Below are 17,440 nucleotides of genomic sequence, written 5' to 3'. Positions count from 1 at the left end.
TTCTGCTCTGAATGTTGGTGACTCCACAGGGTCTCGGAGAGCCAGAGGTCTTTCCCTGCCTGGCTTTTCAATAGAGATGGGACCTGCCTGGAAAAGAAAAAGTGTTCTGCTACTGAGCTATCACCCCACCCCCTGGCCAGGTTTGCAGCTTAGATTCACTGCAGCCCTGCATGTTCCTGGCACTCTGAGGGCAGCTGGGCATTACAACACTGTTTCTTTTTTGTTCTTGTTGTTTTGTTTTTAGCATTGTTTGGGTCTGTTTCTATCGGGTTGTTTCTTTAAAACAGCTCACGAATTTTAGAAATGAACAGAGGATAACTAAATGAGCACTTGGTGCATTCAGAGATCATGTACAAATAATACGTGCTTTTATTCTTTCATGGGCTCACAAATAAAGCAGGTAAGACAGCAGAGGACTCAGTCACGCACAGTGCATTTAGACATGGGTGGCTATTGCCCTCTGGTGGTTATGTGTAGAATACTTCAATTCCCCCTCAAAATACAAAGAAATGGTCGAGTTGACAAGGACAGGACAGAGCATCTTTTCCAGCTTGGTCACTTTGCAGTACCGTGGTTATAAGTCAGGCCAGTTTCAGGTGAAATTACAGGGATTTCTTGTGGCCTGCCCAGTGCCCTTGTGATAATTTCTAATACGTTAGGCGATACATCTCCTTTGTGTCTTTCAGGGACACCGGGTCCGACGTGCCCCCGTGGCTGCTGTAATGTGGGCTTACAGGAGGATTAGCTGCAGAAATACGTGCCTTTTTTGTATGCCTACTCTTTGCCCTGCTGTGGCAACCTGATGCATTGGAGTGGTCAAAAACAGCATGGCTGGGTGGGCTCTGAATGAGAAGCTGTTGATAGTAAAATTACCCTGCAATTCATCCAGAAGCCAATAAGCATCAAGGTGAGGGTTGGAGATACTGTGGTTCATCATCACTCCTTCAGAAAAACAAAACAAAAAATAACCACCTTTGCAATGCTTTTTTGAACCCCGCCTTTGGGCTGATATTGCTGAAAAAGCTGCTTGCTGAAAAGGCAAACTTTGGATTAATTTCCCATTGCATTTTAAAATCTGGATCCTGCTCACACACGAATACGTTTCGTTGAACTTCTCCATCCATAAGAACATCAGAAGAGCCCTGCTGGATCAGACCAAGGGCCCATCTAGTCCAGCATCCTTTTCACACAGTGGCCAACCAGCTGTTGACCAGGTACCTACAAGCAGGACACAAGTGCAACAGCACCCTCCCAACCATGTTCCCCAGCAACTGGTGTACATAGGCATAGTGCCTCTGGTACTGGAGGTAGCATATACCCATCAGGACTAGTCTCCTCCAGGAATTGGTCTATAAGAACATAAGTCTTCCCTCAGAAGACTTGCTCCTTGGCCCACTGCTGCACACTCCCTTCCCCTCTCCGCTTTCAGCTCTCCCATTTCAATTATTTCATATTTGTAACCCTCTGTTCAGCTAAGATCAAAAGTGGCTTGCAATTAAGACCCACACAAAAGGGACAATTTAATTAGAGATACATTGCCACATCTATGGGGAAGTCTTGACTGACTGGTATTGCAGTCCAGAGCAGCCTTCCCAACCTGGTCCCCTACAGATGTTTTGTACTACAACTCCCAGCATCCCTGACCTTTGCCTTTGCTGGCTGAGGCCAACTGGAGTTGAAGTCTAGGTTTTAGGCTCTTGCCTCCATGGGAAGAGGGAAGAAAGAGCTTCAGAGGGACTCAGGGCTGGCTGGTGATAAAGAAGCCAACTCGTAGATGCAGGATCATAGCATAAAAAGCTGGCTTATACTGAGTCAGGCCATCTAGCCCAGTGTTGTCAACACCGACTGGCAGCAGTGACTCTACAGGGCTTAAGCCAGGAGTTTTTCTAGCCCTATTTAGGAGATACTGGGATTGAACCTGGGACCTTGTGCATGCAAAGCACGTGCTCTACCCACTGAGCCATGGCCCCTTTCCAAGACATAACCCAGCCCATCCTTCTTTGGTCCTCACCACTGCCACCAAGTGAATATCTTCACTCCCTGGCTGCCTCGACTAAACAGCCTTTTAACCTCTGGAGCTTGATTACTGGCCCAGCCAACTCTCTGTACTGCGCAATGTCATATGACACTTGGGGGTGGGTGAATAACAAGACCTCAGACAAATGTTTGCTTTCCAAAACAAATGTTTGCTTTCACTTAACATTTTTGAAAGGCAACAAGTTGAACACTTCTGGAGAAGATGTCACGGGGATGGGGAACACTCATTTTAGAACAGCTTGAACCATTAACCACAAGTGCATTGCCTGTGTTTCGGTTGATTCGTAAGCGCAAATACAAATTAACAGGCATCCAGCTAAACCTAGACTGGTCTGTTTCCCTAATGTAGCCAAAGTCAGGCAGGAGTTTTTCCAGCCCTACCTGGAGATGCTGGGGATTGAACCTGGGACCTTCTGAACGTAAAGTGTGTGCTCTACTACTGATCTATACTTCCTCCTCTAGGGTCCCAATTGAGCTCAGTGTCCCGAAGCCACCAAACTTCAGCACCCGGACATTCTCCCTTCCGGCTCGACGTCAACACTCTGCAGGTCTCAGTAAGCCTTTGTTACCCATAATTAGCCTGTTTACCCAAAGGTCTGAACCATTTCATCCATTTCAAGAATGGGCCGATGTTCCCAAAGGTCGGATCCGCATGGGTATGTGCTAGGGAGTCTACAATAGGAATGGGTGACCAACCTGGGATGGAAGAACAATCCATCATATCAGCCCTCACCTGTAGCCTCAAGTGGTACAGCCCTGACACAGGTTTACCAGCTCAGTGAGAAGGAGGACATGAAGCAGGGAAGGCACATGGTATGAACATATAATACTTCATTCATTCAACTGGTGGTTGGATGAATAGAATATCTATCCATTCATCCATTGGCGGTGATGGGGGAATTCAGCAGCAGGTAGAGTCTCGGGGGCTGCACAAAAGGCCTTGGCGGGCCATATGCGGCCGACGAGTTGCGCACCCCTGACCTGGCCCCATACCAGCTGCTCTGAGTGCCAATGGCTACTCGGGAAGCTGAAGCTTGCCTCCAATACAACATGCTATGCTTCTCCTGTATTTGCAAGGACTATGCACAGTCTGGGGTATACTGTTCTGGGTCCCTTCCAAGGGGGGTGGGCTACCAATGTAAAACTAATCAACACATCATGCAATTGAATGTGTAGGGTTCATTCTGCTTCCACAGAGGCCCAAACAACTATGCAGGACACTGTGCCCCTGCATGTGGGGAGGCGTCATTTGGGTAACGAGTCAGAGCCAAGCAGCCCTACTCCAGACACCCTGGCATGCTCCTCTGCTGTTCTGTCTCTTGGGACTATTGGCCTTTTCATAAAATGGTTGACTCTCAGATTAGACTTTCTAGCAAATTGGCCAACTTTGGGTGACTGAGGTTTACTGAGCTCTGCAGAGAAGTGACTGTGTTGGATGAGTATAAAGGAAGTTCTGTACATCCTTCTATTAAAGTATCAAGTACTTTCTTTTGCAATAGTTCAACTGTTAGTGATTTTCTGACCAATATTGCACCTTGATTAATTAAATAATATAGGTGTGTCAAGGTGTGCCTGACAGTCATTTTGTGCAGAGCAAAGAACAGTCACTTTTTCAAAGTAGCGCTTACTGTATTAACAGGGTCCCAGTCCCTATGATTTTCAAAGAGAGAAGGCACCAGCTTTGGAGATCTCAAGATCTTTTTAGCATTTAATACGGTTCTTAAACGGTGATGGGTGCCCCTTCTGAAGCTCCGTTTCAGGTATGAGACCAGGCAGGCTTGCGTTTAGAGATGAAGGCCTCGATCCCTTCCTGCCCATCCCTGAGGGCAAGGTTGTCCACCATGACCCGTGAGGCTATTCTGTAGGCGGTGCTGACATCCTGCTCGATCTGCTTGTAAAAGGTAGATTTCCCCAGAGCCACAACAGACCGGCTGCTCTCACATATCTTGCGGGCGATTCTCATAGTCTCATCTTCCAACTTGTCCTCTTGTACCACCCTGGTGATGAGCCCGTGCAAAAACGCATCCTGTGCAGTCATAGGCTCTCCGGTGAACAGCATCTCCAGTGTAACCTGTATAGAATTGTTGCAATCAGAGAAATAGATTTGCTTGTTTCAGGACCAAACTAGATATAAAGCTGGTTCGCATGATCACCACAGCCCACTGTGGCTTATTTAAGCCATAATGGGTTGCAGCTCCCACAGGCACCAGGTTGCCAATTTAACCCCTGCAGCTTCTTGTGTCATCCGAACCTGGTGAGGGGGGCTTGTTGGGGTGGTTAACAAACCACCCCCAAACCCTGCAACAGGCCATGGATTCTGGATGGTTTATAGACCACCCCAATAAGCCACTCTTACTGGGCTTGGACGACACAAGAATCCGCACCCGGAGGGGATGATTATGTAAATCAGACTGACACGCACATGGCGGTTAACAAACCACCATGGGTTATTAACCACCGTCATGTCGTGCAAACTGGCCCATTGTGTGTGCGTACATATGTGCATGCATGTGCACAGCAGGCAATGACCACACAAACATCACACATGAACCTGCCTGTACATTAATATCATCTCCTGAAGCCTTTCTCTAGGTGCTTCCTCCTTCAGAGGTCAGTTAGATGGCTATGGGAGACAGGGCCGTTTGTGTGATGGCACCCAGATTATGGAACTCCTCCTCACCTATGCTTGTTAACAAGGCCAGCCCAAGACATCTTGCTGCCTGAGGCAGAGTGGCAAATGGTGCCCCCACCCAATTAAAGGTGCATAGTACCCAAAGTTGGCTGAATTATTTTGGAACATGTGGCAGAAAATGCCATAAGCACGTCTCCCCCTCCATGGCAGTAGAAACATAACAACAAGGTAAGTAACTAACAATTTGCTGCTCTTTTATGACATCCAAAATTTGCTGCCTGAGGTGACTGCCTCACTCTGCCTCACGGTAGGGCCGGCCCTGCTGGTCAAACAGATCACAAAGAAGAGAAACACATTCTCAGGATGCAAGGTAGAATTTATTATAAGAAGGGGCTTCTTACAATAAATTCTACCTTGCATCCTGAGAACTTGTTTCTCTTCTTTGTGATCTACTTTGGATGCTCACCTCCTTCTGTCTTCCTGCTGGTCAAGCAGGAAAACATTGTTAAGGCTTAGGTGCCAACTCAAAACATTCCTGCTCACCCAAGCCTTCGGCAGTATGGGAATCACTATTCTGATTATCTATTGGCTGAGTGAGTTTGTTTTGTGCTTTCTTACATTCCGTTCTTTGGCAGAGCAATCCTTTACAAGTCTACTCCCTCCCTCTTCCCTCCCTAGGGAACTCCGCCATGCCCCCTCTTTAATGAGCTTCCGTCACGCACTAAAAACGTGGTTGTTCAGGCAGGCATTTGGGGTGGGTTAGGGTATTTTTTATGTTTTTAATGTAGAATTTTATTGTTTTAACTGTTTTATTGTTGTACATCACCCAGAGTGGCTGAGTGACCAGCCAAATGGGCAATTAATTAAATAAATAAATACTAAGAAGTAAGTCCCAGAGGGTTCAAGAGAGGCTGTGGGTTTGTGCTGGCCACGCACCCCATAGCACAGTCTTCCCCAGCCTGGTGGCATCCATACTGGCTGGGGGATGCTGGGCGTTGCAGCCCAATGCATTGAGAGGCTACCAGGTTGGGGAAGGACGTTGTGGCATCTTGTGTGGGCCTCAGTGCCTGCCTAGCAGGTCCTCTTCTATAGGAAGTCCTGTTGGGGGAAAATGGGAGCAAGAAAATAGAGAGTCCCAGATGTATGACTGGTCCATGGAGTCATTCCCAAATTGGTGCAGAAACAGATGGGGGAACAGGCAAGTACTTCCAGCTTCACGACTACATGCGCAGGGTTTGGAAGCCAGCTGGCGCATCCGTGGTTCAGACATCCCCCACCTGCCAAGTGAATGTAAGACAGTGCAGGCTGGTGGCTCCGCTGTCAGTGTGGTGGTGAGTCCACTCCAGGTTTCAGTCGGAACCAGTCAGAACTGGCGAAGCACCTTGGATAGCTCCTTTAGAGTTCTGAATGGTTCTGACTGAAGCCCGGAGCAGATTCACTGACATCGAAGCCACCAGCCTCTACTGTAAGAAGAGCTTCGCTGGATCAGACCATTCCTGCATGGAGCAGAGGGTTGGACTCGATGGTCTTATAGGCCCCTTCCAGCCCTACTCTTCTGTGATTCTATGAAATGCCTACCTAGACTAGTATCCCATTTCCTACAGTGGCCAACTGAAGGGGAGACCAGAAGCAGAACATGAGGGCAACAGCACCCTCCCGCCCATGTTCCCCGCCCACTAATATTGACAGGCATGCCGCCTCAGACTCTAGAGGTAGTGCACAGCCACAGTAACCTCCGATACCCTCAACCCCCATGAATTTTTTAAAATCCCCTTTGGAAGTTGTTGGCGGCCAGCGAATTCTGTAGTTTAACTATGCGCTGCAAGAAAAACCACTTCTTCTGTCTGTCCTGAACATCGGCCCACGTCAGAGCAACCACTGTGTTCTGTGACTACTTGCCCACAGCAAGTGGCGTGCGTGGGGATTTGTCTATTACAGGGGCATTGAACCTCTCTGAGCCTGAGGGATGGATACTCTTTTGGAGAAGCTCTCTGGAACTGCACTCCAGTGGCTGGGCAGGGGGGAAAGAAGGCAAAAGAAGGCAAAACTCCTATATATCGCAACTTAAAGCTCTCACAGCCAGTAACAAACCTTAGGAGAGGCATTTCAGCCTTTTAGAATTAAGCGGGGGGGGGGACTGCAAAAAAGCCAGGAAACTACCAAAGAATCAGTGGTCAAGGGGAAGGGAGCATTGCCATCTGGGGAAGCCTAGAGGGCTGGATTGGGACCCCTGAGGTTCTGTGCCCCTGGTCTATCAGGCCAGTGATGTAAAAGGGAAGGGAGATGCTGAGCGAGGTTTGGCAGCAAATCCTCCTTTCTTTTTTTCTTCCTTTTAAAAGATGGTATTAATTTTCCAAAACAAAATGGAACTAGCCAACAGTAAAATAAAAAAATAAAACTACAAACCCGCATTGGATTTAACTGTAATTATTGACAGAGGGCAATACATTTATGAACTTGAGCACACTCCGGGAGAGAGCGCAGGACAGGAAGGCCTGGTGTGCTATGGTCCATGGGGTCACAAAGAGTCGGACACGACTGAACGACTGAACAACAACAACAATACATTTAACAAAAATGTATATTTTTCCTTCATCTAAGCCATAGGCTGCTTGGAGGTTTTCTTTATCATTCTTTACCATAACCGATTATATTTAGGGCGCAATCTCTAGCTGCTAGACAGTGGCTAGATGGCCACAGGATTGTTCAGTTTCTGGGAACTGACCTCAGAGCCCGTGCCCCAAGGTCGGTTCCCGGAGAACTGCCTCTCTGCCCCTTCTGCCACCACCTCGTAGGCGGCTCAGATAGAGCAGCATGGAGCAGGGCAAAGGGGGGCATTCCTGGGGGTAGGGAGTGTGGAAATGCCAGTATAACACTTCCTATGTGTTGTCCAGCCTCCCTACCCCGTGCTCCGATGTCCCACGGCTAGACAGCTGAAATCGGCCATCTAACTGCAGATGCAGGGTGGCTGGAGCGTGAAGGCGAGGATCCCCTCCCTGCTCCTCCTGCTGTGAATTGGATAAGCGGTCGCCTCTGAGTTTGGAGGCGGCCGCCTATCCACATAGGACTTCTCCCTCCATCTTGTTTCCATAGTTCTGAGGAAAGGCTTTAACAAATCTTCCTCTCGACAGGACCTACCTTTCTAGGGAGAGATCTCCCAACGGCCACGGCGGGCGTTGAGCAGAAGAGCCCGACGTTTACTCCAGGGGTGGCAAACCTGGACGTCTCGCTGGCCACGGCAATATCACAGCTTGCTACCAGCTGGCAGCCAGCTGCTGTAGCCAGGCCATTCACCTTGGCGATTACGGGCACGGGTAGCTTGGGAAGCAAAGTCATGACCTGTAAGAGAGAGAGTTCTAAGAAAGAAAGGAAGGACGGACGGACGGACGGAAGGAAGGAAGGAAGGAAGGAAGGAAGAGCAGACCCACGCTCTTTTAAAAACCAAAAGTGTCAGGGTTCCTTTGGCCCCCTCCAAGCACACAAACAACACAGAAAGAATGGCTTCAGTCTCACACCTTTGGTTCATTATTCACAGGTTCATTACAGATGCAAATCCTCGAAGGCGCTCTGGCTACAAAGGGATGCCTCTAGGGGATTCAAATGGAATAAACGAAAGTTGCCCACAGTTTGAAAGGGCGGCTGTCTGACTAGGCTAACTTAGGGAGGGAGGTCCCGCCTCTCGCCTGCTGCTCCCCAGTGTAACTAACCAGGTCGGCCGTCTGAGCTCCGCCCCTGACGTTTCCCTCTTAGCTTTGCACCGCCGCCTCGCATCTCTTAGGTCATAGTCCCCAATCCCCTCCTCCTCCTGCTTGCTGCTTCTCACAGAGGGGGTAGGGAGGAAGCTTCATGCCATCTGAGAGTTGGTAACCTGAGAAGCACGCCGACCCATATCTGAACTGGCTTGTGAAAATGCCTCCCCCAGTTCTGGCTGCTCTTCTTCTGAATCTGAGCTGCTATCTCCCTGCGCTCAGAATCAATCCTGACAAAAAGAGTCCTATGGCAACTTTCTTATTTTCACGAAGGCATATGAACGCATTGATTTAGATTTATTTCAGACATCGATATACTGCTTGTCAGGGATAGAAACACCCCCCCCCCCCGAGCCAATTTATTGTAACATTAAAGCAAAACATCCATTATCTTACAGTAAAAACCAGCAATGGAGAAAACATCTATAAAACCAGATAAAACCATTAGACTAAAAGCTGAGACTAAGAAAAAGGTCTATGAAACTATGCATGGTGTGCAGAATACTAGAACCCAATGGGGTCATCCCATGGAGCTGAATGATGGGAGATTTAGGACAGTTAAAGGGAAGGACTTCTTCACACAGCAGTCTAGTTAAACTATGGAATTCACTACTGCAAGGTGTAGTGATGGTCAACAACTTGGATGGCTTTAAAAGGGGATTAGGCAAACTCATTTATTTATTTATTTATTTTATTTCTATACTGCCCAATAGCCGAAGATCTCTGAGCGCTTCACAAAAACTCATGGAGGGTAAGGCTATCAATGGCTACTAGCCCTGATAGCTATATGCTGCCTCCAGTCTCAGAGGCAGTGGTTGGCCACTGTAGCAACATAATCCTGGACTAGACAGGCCTTTGGTCTGATTCAGCGTGCTTGTTCTTATGTGTTTTTCTGACATCAACAAGGTAACAGTCAGGACCAGGTGAGATTCCCTAGGGAAGGTCTCCCACAGGTGGAGAACAAAGAAGGCCCTATCAGAGGTCTCAGCCCATCTTGCTTCAGAGGGCTCACAGAGGGGCCCTCCAATAAGGATCATGGAATCACAGAGCTGGAAGGGATCTTGAAGGTCATCTAGTCCAACCCCCTGGCCAATGCAGGATCTGCAGTGGAAAATACAACGACAGCATCCCTGACAGATAGTGGTTCAGCCTCTACTTAAACACCTCTAGCCCACCACGTCCCAAGACGGGTTTGTTCAGTGAAGGGTGGTGACTCCAATGTCAGTGGGGTGGTGAATCCGCTCCGGGTTTCAGTCAGAACTCTCAAGGAGCTATCCAAGGTGCTCCACTGTTGAACAGCTCTTTCAGTCAGGAAGTATTATGGGCTGGGAGGGGGGATGAGTTTCCCTAAAGGCTGCCCCTTCTTGACACGGGTCCCCCAGAAAAAGAATTACTGATAGGCCCGCCACCAGTCTGGAAGTTCAAGAAACTGGGGGAATGGGTGGAACCAGCTATCCAGTTATTTGTGTCTGCCAACATTTAGGCCAATGTTATTCCTTTAATTCTGACTTCTGGAAGAATCTTTCAGAAAGCACAGGCTGCACGCGAAGCCCGAAAATCAAACCATCCAATCAGGAACATGATAAAAATTAATGAGTTGCAGTTGAGCAGGCAACCTCTTTAGTGCTGATGGCACCGATGTGGAAACTCACCTCAGAGCAGGCCTCAAAGACTTCTAGGTGGTGCTTCTCGCCTTGCTCACTAGTCAGTTCCTTTAAGTCATGGCCAGAGGAGAAAACCGGCCCTTCACCTTTGAAGAAATTTGTGAAAGGAAAGCAAGAGACGTTTACGCAGCATAACACACTGACCAGCTTCACATCATCACCGTGGCTTGTTTAAGCCACGGTGCATGCCGGGTGCCATTTGCCTAATTACCCATCCAGGCATGGCTTGTCGTGTCATCCGAACTTGGGCAACATGGCTTGTTGGAGGGAGAACAGCCCTCAAATAACCCAGCAACAACCCATGGGTTATTTGAGGATTGATTCCCCCTCCAACAACTCATGTTGTCTAAGTTCAGATGACATGACAAGCCGTGTCTGAGCGGGTAATTAGGCAAATGGCGCCCGGCACTTGCCGTGGCTTAAACAAGCTACTGTGATCGTGCAAACTGGGCCATTGTGGACTGAACACATCATGAGAATAGCGAAGATAGGCTTGGGGAGCAGATGGTGGGATCAGAGATGAAGAGAAGACAAGTCCATTCTGAGATGAGAATGACTGAGAATGAATGGAGCAATTCTCTAAATTTCCACACACACACAGCTTTGATGACCAAAATACCTGAAATGATAATGACGCGCACATCAGGGCTTTCGATATCGTGCAGAATGTCCTCACGGAGAGACCTCAGCATGGCGAGGGACAGGGCATTTCTTTTCCGAGGGTTGTTCAAGGCAATGTTCCTGGAAAGTTAACTCTTTAGAAGAGAGGCCTCAGCGGGCGGTGCCCTACATGGCTCAAAATCTCTACAAAGATTTGTGGATACGGAAGATTGTGAAGACATGTGCGCATACCTCCAGTGAAAACGTGAAGGGGATAAAATGGGTTATTCTCATGTTGCCAGATGGCAATGGCACGTAAGGCCTCGAATCAATCCTCTTGGGGTGTTTTTGCTGCATTATAAGGCATGCGTACTTGACACCAAATTGCAACAATACCATACAGTGAGGGTGTAATTCCACTCACTCCAGTGGTGGCTCTGAAAAAGTGCAAGAATAGTGTTGTATGCTCTCCCACATGTTGCAGTGACTCCAAATAATGAGCCTACTCTAGGTCATTGGTACCTCATGGAATAATGCGCTTAGGGTATCTTCTGACACCATATTTCAAGACACCTCTGTTGCCACTGTCACAATATGGCACTGCCATCTTGGATTTTAGAGGCCAGAGAGCATACAAAATGACGTTATTTGTTTGGTACACTTGGGAAGATATCCAATGTACGTTATTTGTTGCACTAATGGATTATCTTGCAATTATCTGACTGTGATCAAATATTTCAGAATATTTTCCCAAATGTCACCCAAATAAGAAGTGGCCTTCCTCTTCTACCAGGCCTGGTGTCATCACCCAGGAACCTCAGGCAGTGGCCAGAGCCCAGTACCAGTTGTGACATCTGCTGGGCCCCACTTCTGATGGTGAGGCCTGTTGGGGTCTGTGCCCTGGCAGCCACCATCTTAATTTTCCCAAAATGCAATGCGCTGGAAGTTCCATGGCATTCTGGGTAAAAAACAACAACAAAAGGGTTGCTGCCATGTTTTTTCAAACCCACAATGCCACTGAATGATGGAACTTCTGGGGCACTGCATTTTGGGAAAACTAAGGCTGTGGCCACAGCACCCCACCGAGGGCCCGTTCAGCCCTGGAACTGGTACTGCCTTCACCCGCGTCATGTGGTGCCCGTCAACAAAAACTTGAAATCTCTGTGTTATTCTTACACATGCATCTAAGTTCAAATTAGTTATCCAGGCTGTTTTAAAACAGGATGGCCGAGATCCAAAGAACTCCACAAGTACCTCCAACATGCCAAACAGGGGCTTTGCACATGCGATTCTCAAAACACCAGACTCATGGATTAGGTCAATTTAAGAGTACTTTCCAAAGCAGTTTATAATAAGGCATTGAGGTCTGGTGCAGAACCAAATCCTTCAGCATGCCTAAAAGGAGCTGCTTGGATCCCAACCATAAAAAATGATCACAAAGCTACTTTCTTACTTTTTAACCCATAGCACTTTAAAGTATAACACATTTGTTATGGTAATATAAACTTTCATAGAACAGCCTTCCTCAGCCTGGCACTCTCCAGCTGTGTTGGACTACAACTCCCAGCATCCCCTAGCCAGCTGCTGGGGAATGCTGGCGGCATCTAAACGACTACCACTTTTATTATGGCATAAGCTTGCAACGACCAGAGCTCATGTCATCAGATATAGTCAGACCTACGTACAATCCTATGTATGTTTGCTTAGAAACAAAGATGTGAAGGCTTGGGGAGGAAAATAGAAAAAAAGTGGTGAGGGAGGGATGGGAAAAAAATGGGGAAAACAGGGTTTAAAAAAAAACACACAACTCTGCCTCTCAGTTTTTTCTGGGTTTTTTCCAGGCCTTCACATCTCTACTCAGAAGCAAGTCCCGCTAGACTTAATGGACTTCCTCCCAGGCAAGTGTATATAAGACTGCAAATCTTATTTGAGGGTGCATCTCTCCCTATATAATCCTGCCCAAGGACTGAGATCTGTTGGAGGAGCCCTCCTCTGCATCTCACCAGTGCAAGACATGCACTATGGTGGGACGTGGGAGAGGACCTTTTCTGTTGTGGCACCCGGTTGTGGAGGCCTGACTGACACAGATGTTTGTTTCACTTCCACTTCAAGTTAAAACATGGCTTTTCACCAAAGCCTTTGAGGGCTAACTGAATTCCCTTAAGTTGCACACTGTTTTAACTGTTTTATTATTTTAGATCTTTTAATTGGTATTAGCTTGTTTAATGGTTTAATATGATTTTAGCTGTTTAAATTATTTATTGTTGTATACCGTTTAACTTCATTTTATCTGTATGCTGCCCTGAGATCTTAAGGGCACAATCCTATGGCCACTAGTCAGCGGCTAGACGGCCATAGGATAGATTGGTTCCCTGAGAACCAACCTCCACCCCCTCCCGTGCTGCCTTGTAGGCAGCGTGGAACAGCCTGGTGCCCTGCGCTCGGAAGAGAAGCGCGGAGCAGCAAAAACGTTGCTGGGGGCATGTCGGGGTGAGGAAGTCGGAAATGCCAGTACAACACATCCTATGTGTGGCCGGCTGTCTAGCTATAAATGCAGGGCGGCTGAAGCATAGAGAGGACGATCCCCTCCGCACTTCTCCTGCCCTGCATTGGATAGGCGGTCACCTCCGAATTCGGAGGCAGTCACCTATCCCAATAGGATTGCACCCTAAGATATAGGGCAGGATACAGTTTTTTTAAAAAAATAAATAAATAGCCTAATTTTTATAATTTATCTGTACATCAAAATTAAGAAAAGTTTTCTGGTTGCAAAATTCAGGAGTTTTTTAAAAGCCCAGAAACCTACAGCGTCCTGTGTACATAATACAGAGCAACAAGGGTAAAATTTGGTTCACCTCCAATTTTGTTTTGTCAGCGGAATTGTTTTGGCCACTCTAGACAAAGTCCACGGTTAAGCCACGTCTCCCGCAGTCCAGTCCAGTCTTCTGCAAACGATCATGATTCTGCACCTAGAATGTGGAATTTCTCCGGACATGCAACCAGCATGGGCAGTGCTCGGGCATGCTGGGAGTTGTAGTCCGCACAACATCTGGAGAGGGCACCAGGGCAGGGAAAACTATTCCCATAATCTCCCCACCCCGATGACAAAATAGGTACAGCAGCCTCGCCTTCCAGATGTGTTGGACTACAACTCCCAGCATGCCCCAGCCCGCATGCTGGGAGCCTTCCAGATGTGTTGGACTACAACTCCCAGCATGCCCCAACCAGCACGCTGGGAGCTGTAGCCCAGCATATCTGGAAGGTGCCGGGTTGGCGGCAGGCTGAGGGACGGTGCTTTGGCCGGGAAAGAGGGGTGACCCCTGGCCAAGAGAGAGGGCTGGGGATTGGGCAGGTAGCCAAGGAGCTGGTCCCTGCCGTTTCCGCCTTGGCCCGTCGCTTCTCTGCCCTGCCGCTGTGCACGCACCTGATCCCGTCCAGCTGCCACGAGCGGGTGAGCTTCCCCTCTGCCGCCGCCTGGTGGTGCTGCCGCCGCCCAGGCGGATCTGGGGCCCCGCGTCTCGCTGCCGCAGACGCGCCCCGGCTGGCGAGGAGGGGCCGCGGGAGCCTGGCCCACCCGAAGGCCCGGCAGCGCGGGGCGCCCGCAGCCATTGCTTCCTCTGCAGGCGGCGCTGCTCGCTGCTGACGCCTGGCGGCGGCGGCGGCGGCTGCACGTGTCTCGTGGAAGGATTAGGCGCTGAGCCCGCGCTCGCTGACCCGCGGGATTCGGCGCGGCTCGCCGCTGCGCGGGCGTGCGCGGGCTTGCGCGGGAAGGCTGCAAGCCTGTGTGCCCACTCCGGCCCCGGAAAAGGAGGGAGGGTCGTGACGACTTGCGCATTCTTGTAGTGGTGTAATGTAACAATATAATAATTGGCTTTCCCTGGGTTGCAACTGCTGTTGGGTTTTATTTGGGTTTTACGTGCTACTTTTAATCTTTTAGGGGCGATCCTATGCATGTTTAGACAGAGAAAGGCCTGCGGCTCCCAAGCCTTTCAGAAAAAAACTCAGTTCTTTTTTATATGTTGTTTCTATTTTTATATCCTGCTTTTCCCCCTCTTGCAAGGAGCCCAAAGCAGCTCTCCATTTTATCCTCACAACAACTCTGTGAGGCTGTTCAGGCTGGGAGTCAGTGACTGCGCCCAAGACACCCAGTGAGCTTCTTGACCCAGTGGGGACTTGAACCCCGGCCTCCGAAGTTCCAGGCCAACACTCTAGCCACTACACCACTCTGGCTCCCATGATGATTTACACCTTACACCGCTTCACATATTAAAATCCCTACGGGGATCACATTAAAACACATTACAACAATATAGAAAAACAAGATTAAAACAAATAATGAAAAACATTACTGCACCATAACATTACAACAGGGTAGAAAGAAACAGAGTCCCTCACCAGTCGGGCAAAGCTGTTGTGAACAGGCGTGTTTTCAAGAGCCATTTCTGCCGGTCTCAAACCATACATGGGAGAGCGTTGTATAGGATTGAATCATAGAATAGTAGGATTGCAGTGTGGAAGCTTTAATCTGTGGGTCCTTTCTCCTCCTAAATTCAGATCCAAACAGAGTCTGGACCGCTGTGCCCTCCAGATGTGCTGACTATTATTTGTTTATTTATGGCATAATCTTACTGATCTTGAGAGAGAGAAAAGTCCTACAGCTCCCAGCATTCCCCAGGACTGCACCCTTATTAATTATATTGCTAATCTGCCCAATAGCAAGCGTTCTCTGGGTGGATTACAAAAATTAAAAGAATAACATACAATAAAATCATTAAAAGAGTAAGACACAGTACAAAATGACAAACAGCACAGGGAGATATGAACATAACAAATCTAAAAATGAAGTTCCTAAAATGCTTGGGAAAAGAAAGGTTTTTGAATGGCGCTAAAAAGATAACAGTGTAGGCACCAGGTGAGCCTGGGGGTGATAAGAGTTATAGTCCAACACCAGCAATGTTGGCTTTATTTGTTTTTAAGCTAGAACTCTCTTGGACCACTGGTGTGTGTTACAAAGCAAGAGTTCATTCCTGAGTCCTGATCACCTATTCCTTATTTCAGGGTATGGTATTACAATGTCATATTCATTTTTAGGTTCATAAGGAGGATGTTTTACATTTCAAAGGCGGTGCATCCTAAAAAAAATACAGTTAATGTCCTCATATATGCAATATGTCCTTTTCTTACACATTCACAGTAAGTTCCTTATTTTGGAGTTCTTCAAGAGGTTACTAGTCCTGATGGCTATATGCTAACTCCAGTATCAGAGGCAGTATGCCTATGTGCACCAGTTGCTGGGGAACATGGGTGGAAGGGTGCTGTTGCACTCATTTCCTGCTTGTGGGTTTCCTGCGGGCAATTGGTTGGCCACTGTGTGAACAGAATGCTGGACTAGATGGACCCTTGGTCTGATCCAGCATGGCTTTTCTTATGTTCTTACATTTTTAACCTTAAGCACATCTATCTGCCATCAATGTGTATGGCTCTTTCCAAACAGAAGAGGACAGGTCTCTGCCCGGACAGACTTACAAGGTAACATTTCACACAATGGAGGCAGGGGTAAATACATTGCCTGGATTGCATGAGTGTGTGTGTGCATGCATGTGTGTGTAAGGGGTCATTTAATGAAATTCACAAGCCCTACCCGCTCACTCCCTCACCCTATTTTAGATGCTGGACTTTAGGTGGACCTTTGGTCAAATCCAGCAAGCTGTTTTGTATGTTCTTGCACATTACCTGCTTCCCAAAGTTGCTATCATAACATCCTACCCCCTGTGGTTTCAATCCATGTGATGGGAAGTAATGTGATGGGAAGTAATGGGGAGTCTGTCTGGGGAATGCTGGGAGTTGTAGGACTTTTTTTGTCTAACCGTGCATAGGATTGCACCTTAAAGGTGCAATCCTATGCAGGTCTGCCATGCAATCTGGAGAATGCTGGGAGTTGTAGGACTTTTTTTCTGTCTAAATCTGCATAGGCTTGCACCCTAAATGCCTTTACAAATGTTGTTCCAAATATGAGCAGCTTTTGCACACTGTTGCTGTATAGTCCGGGGTGGGGAATAGCTGCCCTACTGGCTGCAAACACTGAATGTAACTGGTGTGATATACAGAAATGCTATTTAAATGGTATTTCCCCCTGTCCAGTGTCCTGGCATGTGCATGGGCTCACGATAGCAACAGCAAATGGTAAGCAAGATACAAATCAGTTCTGACTGAGATCATGGGGAGCTGAGTGAGCTACAGACTGGCTATTCCATGGTATCTTTCTGGACCATGGAAACCTATCTGGATTGAGCGTAGGAGGCATGTTGTTATGGTGGTCCTGGTTCTTCCCAGGGGATTGGGCTCAGAAAGCAGTGCAGAGGTCTTCTATTCCACTCCATAGCCATTGGATTACAGAGTGCCTCAACGTTCTATCTTATCTCCCATGCTTTCAACGTTGACTTGAAAACACTCGGCCAGCCCTACCATTAAGCAGAGCGAGGTGACTGTCTCAGGTGGCAGAAGCTGGGAGGAGGCAACAAGATGTTGGAGGAGAGAGTTGTATGCCAAGCAGCCTGCCCTGTGCCCCCCAAGCTAGCTTGCTGCCTTGGAGAATGGTGTCCCATCGCCAGCACTGAAGAAAGATTCAACTACCAGTCTATTCAGCTTTTGAACAGGGAATGGGAGAGGGTGCCATCTTGTTTTTCATCTCAGGCAGCAAAATGTATTGGACTGGCCCTGAAACCACTGGGGGAATCATTCAGAGGTTTGGGCTGATG

At 48.1% G+C, this 17,440-nt stretch overlaps 1 protein-coding gene across 1 annotated transcript; it reads right to left on the bottom strand.

Annotated features, from left to right (window-relative positions):
* Positions 1 to 347: 347 nt before the first annotated feature.
* ECHDC3 (enoyl-CoA hydratase domain containing 3) lies at positions 348 to 14,307 on the bottom strand. Its single transcript, XM_084809128.1, has 5 exons — positions 14,107 to 14,307; positions 10,702 to 10,823; positions 10,071 to 10,168; positions 7,808 to 8,008; positions 348 to 4,108 (listed from the first exon to the last, which is right to left on the bottom strand). The coding sequence occupies exons 1-5, from the start codon at positions 14,289 to 14,291 to the stop codon at positions 3,794 to 3,796; spliced, it is 921 nt and encodes a 306-aa protein (XP_084665254.1). The 5' UTR covers positions 14,292 to 14,307; the 3' UTR covers positions 348 to 3,793.
* Between the last annotated feature and the right edge of the window lie 3,133 nt (positions 14,308 to 17,440).

Source organism: Heloderma suspectum, chromosome 7, assembly GCF_057233095.1.
Source record: "Heloderma suspectum isolate Gila_16-S chromosome 7, 16-S_ref, whole genome shotgun sequence".
Taxonomy (NCBI): domain Eukaryota; kingdom Metazoa; phylum Chordata; class Lepidosauria; order Squamata; family Helodermatidae; genus Heloderma; species Heloderma suspectum.
The sequence above is the reverse complement of the archived record's forward strand: the minus strand, read 5'-3'. Positions and strand labels throughout refer to the sequence as shown.

What these genes read in the sequence shown, in the direction of transcription:
- ECHDC3 (XM_084809128.1), bottom strand. Translation starts at nt 14,291, where the DNA reads ATGGCTGCGGGCGCCCCGCGCTGCCGGGCCTTCGGGTGGGCCAGGCTC. An exon ending in TGGCAGCTGGACGGGATCAG is followed by an intron (nt 10,824 to 14,106) that starts GTGCGTGCACAG and finishes TTAACTTTCCAG; the next exon opens with GAACATTGCCTTGAACAACC. An exon ending in TCTTTGAGGCCTGCTCTGAG is followed by an intron (nt 8,009 to 10,070) that starts GTGAGTTTCCAC and finishes TCTCTCTTACAG; the next exon opens with GTCATGACTTTGCTTCCCAA.